Source organism: Tremella mesenterica (genome assembly GCF_000271645.1).
Source record: "Tremella mesenterica DSM 1558 unplaced genomic scaffold TREMEscaffold_1, whole genome shotgun sequence".
In the NCBI taxonomy this organism is placed as follows: Eukaryota; Fungi; Basidiomycota; class Tremellomycetes; order Tremellales; family Tremellaceae; genus Tremella; species Tremella mesenterica.
In genome coordinates, this window is record NW_006711225.1 from 2,120,324 (window position 1) to 2,133,245 (window position 12,922).

General features: G+C 45.4%; 4 protein-coding genes across 4 annotated transcripts in view; 1 reads left to right on the forward strand and 3 right to left on the reverse strand.

The window, feature by feature from the left end:
- Positions 1-2,346: 2,346 nt before the first annotated feature.
- On the forward strand, positions 2,347-3,135 carry TREMEDRAFT_26072 (uncharacterized protein; the record flags this gene model as incomplete). The annotated part of the gene is made up of 2 exons (XM_007000646.1): positions 2,347-2,488; positions 2,522-3,135. Coding segments are annotated over 2 exons (756 nt in total), but the record flags the coding sequence as incomplete, so codon positions are not given.
- Positions 3,136-4,535: 1,400 nt separating this feature from the next.
- Positions 4,536-6,055, reverse strand: TREMEDRAFT_58643 (uncharacterized protein; the record flags this gene model as incomplete). Its single annotated transcript, XM_007001286.1, has 3 exons — positions 4,536-5,217; positions 5,355-5,465; positions 5,583-6,055. 3 exons carry the CDS (start codon positions 6,053-6,055, stop codon positions 4,536-4,538), a joined length of 1,266 nt encoding a protein of 421 aa, XP_007001348.1.
- A 612-nt stretch (positions 6,056-6,667) lies between these two features.
- On the reverse strand, positions 6,668-8,723 carry TREMEDRAFT_58644 (uncharacterized protein; the record flags this gene model as incomplete). The annotated part of the gene is made up of 5 exons (XM_007001287.1): positions 6,668-6,718; positions 7,115-7,211; positions 7,338-7,853; positions 8,000-8,110; positions 8,236-8,723. The coding sequence occupies 5 exons, from the start codon at positions 8,721-8,723 to the stop codon at positions 6,668-6,670; spliced, it is 1,263 nt and encodes a 420-aa protein (XP_007001349.1).
- Positions 8,724-12,160: 3,437 nt separating this feature from the next.
- The window catches only part of TREMEDRAFT_55941 (uncharacterized protein), a 1,986-nt gene continuing 1,224 nt past the window's right edge, over positions 12,161-12,922 (reverse strand). The window contains exons 2-4 of the mRNA XM_007000999.1: positions 12,642-12,769; positions 12,343-12,593; positions 12,161-12,198 (exon numbers count right to left, since the gene is read on the reverse strand). Coding sequence (XP_007001061.1) covers positions 12,366-12,593; positions 12,642-12,769 — 356 coding nt within the window. The 3' untranslated portion in view covers positions 12,161-12,198; positions 12,343-12,365. The remainder of the gene's footprint in view (positions 12,199-12,342; positions 12,594-12,641; positions 12,770-12,922) is intronic.

Sequence of the window (12,922 nt, forward strand, 5' to 3'; positions counted from 1 at the left end):
ATTGATCCTGTCTCTCCTGAAGAAGCAGTAAACGGCCCAGATGGTGAGAAGTGGCTAGAATCCATGGAGAAAGAGATATCCAACATAGAATCTAAGGATACATGGGTGGAGACGGTACGTCCACCGGGTCGTAAAGCCATTGGATGTAAGTGGATATTCAAAGTGAAGACAGATTCTGAGGGAAACCTACTAAAGTACAAGTCACAACTAGTAGCCCAAGGCTTCTCACAGATACCAGGTGTCGACTACGAAGAAACATTCGCACCTGTAGGTAGATCGGGGTCGTTGCAAATACTCTTGACTATAGCGGCCACAGATGTTCTCGAAATTCGTCAGGCCGATGTCGAAGGGGCGTATTTGAACGGTAAACTCGACGTCGAAATTTACATGAAGTATCCCAAGGGGATAAAACCGAAACCTGGATGTAATACCTTGAAGTTAATAAAGTCTCTTTACGGTTTAAAGCAATCGGGTAGAACATGGTGGATAGAACTTGGGGAAGGATTATCTGACCTAGGTTTTTCAAGAATCGAGTCAGATTGGGGTCTTTACTATAGACCAGAAGGAAAAATCAAAGGAAAGGGAGCAGCAATACTGCTAGCCTATGTCGATGATCTAGTATTAGCCATGAAATCGAAAGAAGAAGCAAAAGAAATTTTCGATGGGCTAGGGAAAAGGTGGATAATAACCGACCTGGGGGAGATAAGTACCATTCTAGGTATGAAGGTAACAAGAAACAGAGAAGAAAAAACGATATGGTTAAACCAACCAGCGTATATCGATAAGATATGTCAAGGATACTGCCCACCCTGGGACAGAGGACAAAGGACAAGGGGACAAGGACTAGGAGTGACAAGGAATATACTTAAGATAACAAGACTGAGTCCAACAAGGAATGGGACTGTGACCCAAGGAATGTCTCTGGCTTGTCTTACAAGGTTGGAGGGAACTGGACTGGACTGGACTCCAAAAGGGTGGCAATGGAAATGACTTTTGATCAAGAACTAAAGAAGACTACAAAGTACAAGATAGGGTTTATATAGACAAATCAACCTTTTCCAAGAGGCTCGTGCAGACCTGCGGAATACGAGCGCTCTGAACCGTCCTGCACTGTCCTGCATGCATTGCCTTGCATCCCACCGATAACCACTGATATCCTACGATGCCATATCTGCGTTTACCTACGTCCTCCTATGACATCCTACGGGATGCGCCGGAAGTCGCTTGACTTTGTCGAAGTTGGTCGATGAGGAACTATGAAGGACTATGCAGAACATAGAAGTGCTGCGAGAACAAGAGACTGAGATATTATGCCTTAGCAGGCATTAGAACAGAGGAACTAGAGACTAGAGAATTACTGGGGACTTATGCCTTGCAGGCATGGGAGCTAAGCACCGACATACTAGAATGATACTTGGAGTTTATGCCTGATAGGCATGAGAGCAGAGGTGAAATATTAAAACACGAAAGTGGAGGTTGAACTTGTTTTGCGCAACAAGGAACACGTGATGGCGTCATTCATGACAAGATAGTTCAGAAGTTTCCAGAAAACGACTTACATCGAGATCGAAAAACGCCTTTACCCCTTACTGCGAAAAATCCTTCGATGTCGGAAGTGGAGAGTGATATTCAACCATTTTGTCATACATCACCTACTTGCCACCTAAGATAGTCTTTTCTCATGTTCCCACACTTGAAACACATCTGGAACACTTCCCCTGACCCCCTTTGGCTTAGGTTTATTGTTCTTGATCTCCATCAACAATCCCTATTGTCATCTCTTACACTCCCACACATGAAACACCTACCCCTGAACCCCTGTGCCCTTAATCTATTGTTCCCCTGTGTGTTCACATGCTTGACACACTTACCCCTGGACTCCTGTGTCCTCTGTCTATTGTTCCTTGTCGCACACATGAACCTGTAACAGTTACCCCTGGACCCCTGGGTCCTTTGCCTATTGTTCTTAGTTTCACATGTCAGGATTGCCAATTCTCTTGAAGAGAATTGCAAATATGTTTAGCAGTTCTTCCGTAGCTTATTGTTGTAGTTTTGCAGTTCAGCCTGTTTTGCTGTGGATATAAACCCCCTCCAAACAGGTTGTTCCCCACCTATGAATCTCTTGTTGAATCTCATTCTCAACTTGTCAGTCCAGTCAGATCCAGCCTGACATCTTGCAGTTCTCTCAGTTCCCTCAGTACTCTCAGTCCCTTGTCACCCTCTGTATACTCCTCAAGCTCTACGAGCCCGAGACAAGTATTGGGTTACAGCCCCATCTCAGTCACCTTGCTTACCCTTTGGGGATAAGACCCCGCCCGTGACACATTTCAAGACTTAATAGGATGACTACAGTGGTTAGCCACATGTACACGACCCAACATATCATATGCAGCCTCATACCTCGCTAGGTACCTTACCAAACCGACGAAGAAAGTGTGGGAAGAAGGGATAATGGTGATTACCTACCTTCGATCCACTCGGTTACATGGTATTCGTCTCGGTGGCGAGGCTAGCGATCTAGCAGGATGGGTTGATGCCAATTGGGCAGGATGTAAAGACACACGACGATCAACTACTGGCTGGATCTTTATGATGAACGACTCACCGATAACATGGAGTTCAAAAAGACAAGCTACAGTATCGTCGTCGACAGTCGAAGCAGAGTACATTGCGATGGCTGAAGCAGCGAAGGAGGCTCAGTGGTTGAGAGGACTACTGAGGGAGATAGGCTACGATCAGCTAAATCCTACTGTCTTAAATTGCGATAATCAAGGATCGATATCACTAGCGAGAAGACCTGGTACTCACCAGAGGACAAAACATATTGATATTCGACATCATGCTCTTCGAGATCTAGTCAGTAATAAAATTATTGAACTAGAATATGTCAGCACTGTCTCCCAGAGAGCAGATGTACTCATGAAGGCTTTAGGTGGACCAGTACATTCGGTGAATATGTCAGTGATACAGGTAGAACCACCAAAGAAGAAAAACATTGGTTCAGTATACGTGACATTAGATGATGATGAAATCATCGATTACGATTACTCTGATTTCGAGGATCTAGGAGATCTATCAGGTGGTACGCACACGCAATGGTACCAGAGAGAGAAGTTGTACCAGAGAGAGAAGTAGTACCAGGGAGAGAAGTGGTACCAGAGAGAGAAGTGTGGGTAGAAGGAACTTCAGAGAAACCCACCGAAGATACCACTGAAGGGAAAGTTCTCGTGAGCCAAAATGTAAAATTTTCAGGTGTACCTAAGAATGTGAGTAATTCTAAGATAGGTCAGAAGCCACCGGTAGAACTTAGAATCGTTAGAGAGATGAAAGAGAAGGGACAGAAGAGAAGGGGAGGACAACTACATAGTGAGAAGAGAGAGAAAACTAAATATTTCCCATCTCCAAATTGCGACCCCTCATTTCATAGTCAAGGACGTCCCTCACGTCCCCTTCCCACGCCACCATTTCATGGATCAAATCGAACAATGGGGACGACACCCCTTGTCCACCCCGGGACAAATACTCCAAAAGACACCGGGAATAGGAGATGGTCGCCATCAATGTTCGGAGATAGAATGTCATTTTCGGAGAAAATTCATAAAGTCAGTCTAGAAAACGACAGATTCAATAAACAACGTACCCTTTCTCTCCGACTCTCGCCACAGCCCAACAAGAAGAAACCCAAGTCGGGACATGTTGATATTCAAGATAATAAAAAGAAAAAGAAAAGTTTTCCGGCGAGTGGCGATTCTATGAGATATCGTCAGCCAGAACCACGAAGGAAATTCATCGATTCTTGGAATTCTACTATTAAACCTGAAGTTTTAAGAAGTAGACAGGATAGAAGGAAGTTCAGAGAGTCAGAAATGAGTGATAAAAGTGGAGAAAGACGAAAGGTGGACATACCGTTAATTGGAGGTAAAAGTGATGAAGTAAAAGGAAAGATAGAGAAGAGTGAGTTGTTAGTAGTAAGTGGTAACCACGTGTCAGACCGGAGCCCCACAGTGCGGGGCCCCACCAAAATTCATTTCACGATTTCACCTACCACTACTACCACACACATAACTCTCAACATTTCATCATTACTACCTTTTACATCATCACAAACCTCGCCGTCACCATCAATAAATCGTCCGGGACTACTGCAGAGTCGTGCATTGTCCCGTGGGGGAGTGTTAGCCGATAGAATTGGGCCAGGACGGCCGAACCGCCGTTAGAATTACCCCTTCCGTCAAATATTTCTCCGTTCAACTTATCCTCTGAACTTTATTCGATTGTCTCTGGTTTAATGCGAGTGAGTGGAATGTGATAAGTATAGAGACATGTAGAAATGATGCATGCTCTTTTTCCCCTCTGTATTATCATCTAATTATAAGCGAAAACAACAATGACCCACGATTGTACCTCTGAGTTGTTTGAATCCTGATCATTCACAGCTACTATTGTCTGATCGCCTCACTTACCCCTGCTGAAGTAAGAAGGCGGACCCAAGTCATCAAGTATATTCCGCCCCTCTGACATGAATCTGCTTCTGTCTAATGTCGTGCTTGTTCCTCTAGCCGGGTTTGCTCTGATTTGGCTAATATATCCAACCAAACCCTTCTGGCCGTATCCATAGGTGGAGAGTTGAATTGCAGAACTCCCCCTGAGGATGGACCTGGTTGACTTTGCTGCGTTGAGGAGTATAATGAGTTATCCCCTCCCTCATTATCGGACAAGATCCCCATATTGGCGCTCCCTGTGAAGCCTGATGTTACAGAAGTATAGTTCTCGGGAGACATGTGGCTGTATCCCCTTGCTTCTCCAATTGGTATGGACATCTCTGCATCTTCCTGCTGATTATATTGTGTGTGTCCGTAGATATTATCAATGTCCTGTTGAAAATGTGACTGTCCCTTGGAGGGCACAAATGTGGATCGTGCAGGTTCAAGAACCATTGATTCAACTTCACGTTCCTCTTCTTGGTCGACATCCGACGCGGCTTCTGTGTCATTGAGGTCCTCGAAACGTTGTAAAAAGGGTACGTATTTGAAAGCCTCCAATTCTTCTTTCAGTGGCGGGACTGTAGTCACAATTGTATATTCGGAATTCCATCCAGTGTATTCGTAGGTTTTATAGAGGTTTTCACGAAGTTTAGCACCAAGACCAAAAGTCATCTCTCGGGCCAGAGTTAGATGTTGTCTACGTTTTTCACCCTTTCCGGATTCCCACTCACTTCTGTTGATGTCAGCATCACCTTCCTCATTGAGATCTGTTCACACGTGTATACAAAAGACGCTCACTACTTGAGAGTGAAGTCATGAAAGGGATGATAGAAATAGGGACAGAAGAATGGAGAGTAAGAATATACTGACAGACAAGCAGTGAGGTTTTGAGAATTGAGTCTAGTCGCATTTATCGTACTGACATCGGCTTCATTTCTTCGATCTGTCCATCTTGCCGTGCTGGTAAGTTGCTTCACCATCCTACTTGTAAGTTGTTCATCTCTTCCCATAAAGTCCTCATTATTCAGAAATACCATCATGACCCTTTGTGTGGATGACGATAAGACAGAGTAAAGATGGGCAGAGAGTTTGACTCACACATTCCAAGGTATATCAGCTCCATCAGCTCTAGCATGTAAAACAGAATAATTAGACTTGATCATTTCTTCTTGAACATGATCGACCGTATTTGTTGTCAGGGTTGTAATCTTACGACTTGATCTTCTTGAAGCTCTACCGCCACCCTCAGTCTGACTGAGGCTAGGAGCCGTTAAACCCATATCTTGAAACGGCTCAACCAACCTTGAAGTATCGGTTGGGTTCATAGGTTTACCTTGTCTCTCTTTGAACTCTCTACTTAGTTCTATTACCATGTCATGACGCACGGGATCAGTATAGACCGTGTTCAAACTTAGAATCCTGAGGGCAAGTTCGACACTGGCATTGGCATTGTAGGTGAAGCAATCAGTGACCTCATTGGGAATCACAGACCGGTTTGAGGTCTGTTGAGATCTTGAAGTCCTAGGAGATCTACCAGACTTGACAATGTGTCTTGCAGTGGAAGGATTCATTGTTTTGATCTTGAACTAGTGTTTATTATGTATGTTGATGTCTCTGTATGTGTTTATAGAAAAGTAATAGGAAAAATAGTGAGTGGGGGGTCTGAGGTGAAGAAAGCGGGTCAAAAGATGAGTTTTATAATGGAGACGGGCAGATATCTTGAGAACATCATCTAATCTCGATTCCTTTGATTAATCTATGTGTCTGCTTCAAGTGTTGCAGGTGAATACTCCGCTTTACGCCCAACACCCCGGTTATGATCTTTCAAACAACTCCTCCGCCTTCCTCATGATCGGACTTGTTAGCGACATCTTCTTTCTTTCACACGTCTCGTACGTATCGGTTCCTTTGTTGTTGTGTAGCGACGCTACGTCAGTGCATCGACCATCTCTTCAGAACCGCGTTCACACCTCGAACGGTCCCACGGCTGAGAAAAATGGGTTTGATGACTCAGTAAACGACTTTCAAACTCATACATTGTGTCAAGACGGCTCTAGGTTCTCGGGAGACAAGGCCTTGCTACTTACTAGTGCTTAGACGATCTATGTAGTTCAGACAGAGGGGAAGATACATTCTTCGAAGAGATAACGGATAGCTTCGAATAATGTATCTGCTGACTACACTCAGGGACTCTCCAACCATAACTCCGTGGACCCTGATCTCCTAATACCGACCTGGCAGTCATGTTCATGACACATTGCTGTTCAGATATTGTCGTTTGTTTGTTGATTTGACGACAGGATGGGCCTCATGTGTGGCGAATAGGAGAACTCACATTGAGATAGCATATATACTGTATGACACATTGGACAACATTGGCAAGTGTGTACATACACTAAATACTGCTATACCAATTAGTACACGTATCAGCCTAACACCGTTTGTATGGCTTTAGAACGTGAATTGGTGTGTGGACGTTTGATTAGAACTCAGTACCAAAGACAAAACGAGATGCATTCATGAGAGACCAAGCGATGAGGATGTGGTTTGGGGTTAGAAAGGGTACAATGAGTTGCTGTCGGATCATCAGCATTATTTTCTCTCTTTTCTCAGCAAGAAGGAGCACCTACAAGAGCCAATGGACGTGACATATTATAATATGACATGTATTCAGTCCCGCACCAAGCATAATCCTCCGTTCCACTCATCTCTGTAGCTGTCTGACGCCTTTGTTCAGCTAATTGACTAACCCTTGATTCCTCAAGAAGCATCTCCCAGACTTTATCTTTTGTTATTGGCGTTCCAGACTGAGTTTTTTAGGTCGTCGCCATAGTTGTTGGAGGAAAAATATACCCATCTCCCTCATCTGAAGAGAACGACATGGATCCGCTCCCTTCTGAACCTTCTCCACCTTGCCCATAATTCCTGTCAAGCTGATAAGTTTGCTCGTTGGGACCCTCCCATGTCACGGGCATGCGGTCCGGGCCCTGCTGATCGTATTGATCAATTTTGTAGTCTTCAATGGTCATGATCGCATAAGGTTGCATTGGATGCTCTGGGTTTAGTGTTAGGGGGTGAGCCTGTACTTGACCCCCATCCCACACATCCGCTTCATTCTCTTGATCACCTTCACTCTCTTCATCCTCTTCATCCACAACACTTTCCAAGGTATTGACTGTACCGAAGACATATTCGTATATTGCTGAAATCTCTTTAGGGAGGAACGTCGGTATCTGATGCTCATCATCAACAATTGGGAAGGTTCCATGTAGAGACATTCTCAGTTGATCACCATAATCATAGGTCATTGTGTAAGCCAATTTAAGATGTTGAGTTGGTGCTTGACCTTTTCCACATTCCCATAAAGTCCTGTATATATCAACTTCATGTTCATGCTGTGGGTGTATGTGCAATACATGAATGCAGCATGATGCACAAAATCAAAAATCGTAGTGAGCATGGAAGGTGGTGTATAGGTCACTATATTAGAAGATAAGGATCTTTACAATACTCACAAGCAAGATTTGAGCTCATCACAAGCTGTATGCATATCTTCATGACTCATCGACGGTAGATCAGAATTCTGATATGCCCAAAGAGCAGTATTGGTCAGTTGATTGACCATCCTGTCAGTCAGTCAAGTCTCATCTTTGTACTTTTGTTCCAATTGCTGGATTTCCAAGCTGTTGTGATTGTATGAAAGTATGACAAGAGACGTGAAAATGCCCATAGAATAACAGGTTTGACTCACAAATTCCAGGGGATGGTGGTCCCATCGGCTCTTGCGTGCAAGATTTGATAATTGACCTGTATCATGTCATTTTGCCTTTTGTCTTCAGCAATTGAAGCACTCTGTGATACTCTGTGACTTGACCTTCTCGACCTTGCCGAACGCGCATTGCCCCTTGTTCCGGCTTTTGTTGTGCCCATGTCTTGAAATGGCTCTAGCAACTCTGACCGATCCCTCTCCGTTATTTCCGTACCCTTCAAGTCATATAGGGTATGGGTCAAAGCCAACACGGCCGGATATCGATTCACATTGGAGTTGGACGTGTTGTATGCGAGTACTGAAAGTGCAAGATTGACACTGGCGTTGGCGCAATATTGGGCGCATTCAGTGACGTTTGCTGCATATCCACGACTGAGGCGTTTATTTACTATTCCTGGTAGGGCTTTCCCGGTGCGGTCTGTTGTGCCGACCTTAGCAATACTAGCCACTGATCCAGAGGAATGTTCCATTTTGAAATTCTGTTTTGCTTTCTGTGGTTCTGAATATTTGTGCAAAGTGGGTGAAGTAAAAAGAGAAGATGTTGGCGGAAATCGAAAACATCTTGTCATATTTGTATGCACGTCGAAGAGGATGAATGGCGTGTTGTGTTGAAATGGGCAGTGAAGGGAGGGAAGATTAGAAGTCTGTGTGAGATATTGAGTCCGCTCGATGATTGCGCCATAGTTGATCATGTGTCACACATTAATCCTTTGAAATCATTTGGTGTGTTTGTGATTCATCCCCTCTTGTTCCTTTCTTCAAGTCATCAATCTTGGGCACCTGAAACGTTTTCATATCGTATGTCACGCCCTTCAACAACATCGACGTCAGTGTGTTTCGACTTGAAGGAAAAAGGGAAGATAACTTCCTTTCAGCATCCTGGTCAGAGTTGCATCAGGATTGAGGGTTGACTGAACAAGTGTTGTAGGTGTGAGTCATCTCTGAGGGTGATACGGTTTGGGCATAGCGTACACGGAGGGAGAGGGAGTCTTGCTCTCTCCATCATTCACCAGTAACTCTTCATTCACCATGGAGATCTTGTTAACCGATAGGATTGGCCCAGGACGGCCGAACCGTCACTAGAAGATTACCCCTTCGGTTGAATATTCCTGCGTTCAACTCATCCTCTGAACTCTGTTTGACTGTCTCTGGTTTGCTGCGTGTGAGTGGAATGTGATAAGTATAAGGACATGTAGAATGGATGCATACTCTTCCCCCCCCCCCCCCCCCTGTATTATCTTCTAATCATCAGCAAACAACCATGTCATGACGCACGGCATCAGTATAGACCGTGTTAGCACTGAGCACCTTGAGCGCGAGTTTAATGCTGGCATTGGTATTGTAGGTCAAGCAATCATTAACCATTTGTAAGTCTTCTGGATTTACAGGAGTTTTGAGATCCTCACAGTCGTCAAAGTCCTTGGAGACCTGCCAGACCTACCAGTGTAATTCAAAGTGCTTGTGGGAGGATCCATCATTTTGATTCTGAACTGGTGTAGATTATATGTATGTGTTGATTGACTATTCCTGGTTGAGGAACGGTAGTGAAAAAAACTGACAAGAGAGTGTTCCAAGGGATCTGGGTAAAGGAAACGAGCGAAAAGACGAGGTTTCCAAGGCGGACAGACCAAAATTTAGGAAGTATGAAACAATCTCATTCCCTTACATAAACCTGCGTGTCAGCTTCAAGTGTAAGAAGTCGATACCGCGCTTACTCCACTCAAGGCGCATCACCCCGTCCATGATCTCCCCCCCCGGGGGGACTTGGTAGCGCCTTTTCCCTTCTTTCACACGTCTCATACGTCCTTGTTCCTTACAGAGTATGGCTGGCTACGTCAGTACATTTCTTCAGCGCTCACCCAGTTCTGGATGATCATTCGGCACCAGAACACTGAGTCAAAAAATGTTACATCAGCATATCTTTGACTCAACCCCAAAACTGCCTGCTTAGCATTCACGATGTCATGATACCACCTCATTTCTTGCCGTGACCGCAAAGTGAGCGTTTCATTCCAAAACACATTCCTAAACACATTCTTGGCTGACTTCGAATTCGAAGTGTGAGACCTAACTTGATGATTATAAATCAGTACTTGGTAATGACGATATTGATGCATTCTCACCGGATGAGAAGGATAGATAGAGGCCTACCTGCATCCAGCCCCTCACCAAGTATGATCCTCCAATTTGCGCTCATCCCTGCACTCGTTGGACTCTACCTCGCACGCTATGATCGAGTAGCCTTCGATTCTGCGAGAAGCGCTTTCCAAACCTCATCAGTTCGAACTGACGTCATAGACGGAATCTGCCCAGTCGGCACGGTAGGTGTCGGAGGTACAGTATACCCTTCGTTGTGCACCCAAGAGTATGGCTGGGGCATGCTTCCTTGAGCGTATCCTCCTGTCTCCGGGTAAGTTCCTTGAGAGTTGTGGACGTTTCCACTCGGTGTCTCCCATGTCATCGTCTCATCTTCATCAGGTCTCCGATTTTCATATGAGGTAACCTGGTAGTTTTCCGTGGTCATGATAGCATATGGTTGTTGTGGTTGTTCTGAATATGATGGCAATATGTATTGAGCTTGTACTGGAACTTCATCCTCTGCCTCTTGAATTTCTTCCAGGGCATCAACTGCAGTATCAAAAACGTAATCGTAAATTTCGGAGATTGGTCTAGGGGCGGCCAAAAACACCTGTGTTTCATCATCCACAATGGGGAATTTCTGATGTAGTGTCATGCGGAATTCATCACCAACACCGTAAGTCATCGTGTATGCCAGAACGAGATGCTGTACAGGAGCTTGACCAGATCCCATTTCCCATCGAGCTCTGTGCATGTCAGCTCGGAGTTCAGGTTGTGGTACTGAAAGAGAAGGGAAATCATGTACAGATTGAGACACAAGTCTTCAACAAAGTGATTAAAGCGGAGGGAGATACATGGACAGTGGGGAGAGAGATTAATTACACCCACAGGGAAGTCTTGAGCTCTTTGGACATCTTAAGGATGTCCTCCCTAGTCTTTGTTGGAGCTTCCTGTTTTTCGTATGCCCAGCGAGCTGTGTAAACAAGCTGATTGACCATCCTGTCCATCAGCCAAACCTCCTCTTACTGACCAGAGCCCTGACGCTGTCCACTTCCACCACCTCCCGCTGGCAAGAACAGAGTACGGCAGGTGATATGGGACTTCGTAGAATGAAAGAAAAAAACCGAACTCACAAGTTCCAGGGAATTTGGGATCCGTCCGCTCTGGCATGCAAGATCCCATAGTTCACCGTGATCATGTCACTTTTCCTCTGATCAATATCCGTCCCTGCTACTCCGCGACTCGATCTCTTCAACCTTGACGACGAGCGTCCCGTGTCTCTTACGACGGCGGGTGTGGTACCCATGTCTTCAAAGGGCACAAGCAGCCTCGAACGATCCCTCTCCGTTATTCGACTACCATTCAAGTCATACAGCGTCCGGGCCAAGGCTAACACGTCTGTGTATCGTCCCCGATCGTACTTCATCGTGTTGTGACCGAGAACGGCAAGTGCGAGATTGACGCTAGAGGCAGAGCAGGAATGTGAGCAATCAGTGACGTGCTTTTCATATTCCCGACCAAGACAGCTGTCCACAATCCCCGGCAAGGCTTTCTGAGTGTTTTCAGTTATGCCAACTCTGCCAGTATGAGATGTGTTTGTTGTGGAAGAATTCATTTTGAGTAATGTTTGGGATCTCTATTGCCTGAAGAATTGCGAGTTGTGAAAGAGTGAAAATGTGAGAGAGTATGGAAAAAAGCAGGGTGCAGTGAGTGATATTGCCATATTTGTATACAGAGCGGAGATGAAGTGATCTGTGTATCATGTCAACTTGGATTAGAAAGGAGGATCAATTGTCCATATGGATTAGTAGGTCCGCCCGACTGTCATCCTCGGTAATTATACTGCACGTCACACATGAACAGATCCTTTGAGATCAGCCGGTGTGTCATCATTCACGTCCTTTGTCTGTCCACCCCGGATCTTGACGCCCGTGATGGTCCACCCCCTTGACATGCGTCACGCCCTGCACCGATTTGATGGCCGCTAAGCGATGAAAGAGGAGAACATACAGGAGGATATACGGACTGTAGCTTTACCGACCCCGTCGTTCTCTCATGTTCCGATCTCCGCCTCCTAGTCCTCCAATGGCCCAAGCGTCCTCGATGAGTTTCACCAGACCCCACACCACACTCCCGGCAAAGATCAGACTACTCAAGACCATGTTGAGCTGTTCGTGCATCCCTGGCCAGATTGATGGATGTCGATATCGATTCGGTGTCCAGCCATAGAGATACCATATCCCCATGCAGAAGTATGCCGTCTAAAGAGTCAGAATTGTCAAGGTTGTCACAGTCATGATGAAACGTACCGTGGTCAATCTGCGGACGTCATTGGAAGTCGTACGGAGGGGATTGTGACCAATGAGAGACATCCAGAGTTGGGCCAGACATGATGCTAGGAGACGAATTTCAAATCGTCCCGCTAGTAGGGGCCAAAGACTGCCTGTTAGAAAATTCGATAAACGGGCAACATTGTGCTGATGATTGTGATAGAGTAAACGGCGAGTGTGCCATATGCTATAGTACCTTGTACTGTCATGCGGGCGAGCCCGAGATAGTGGGCGAAAGGGGGGCTGGGGAGGGAGAGGTA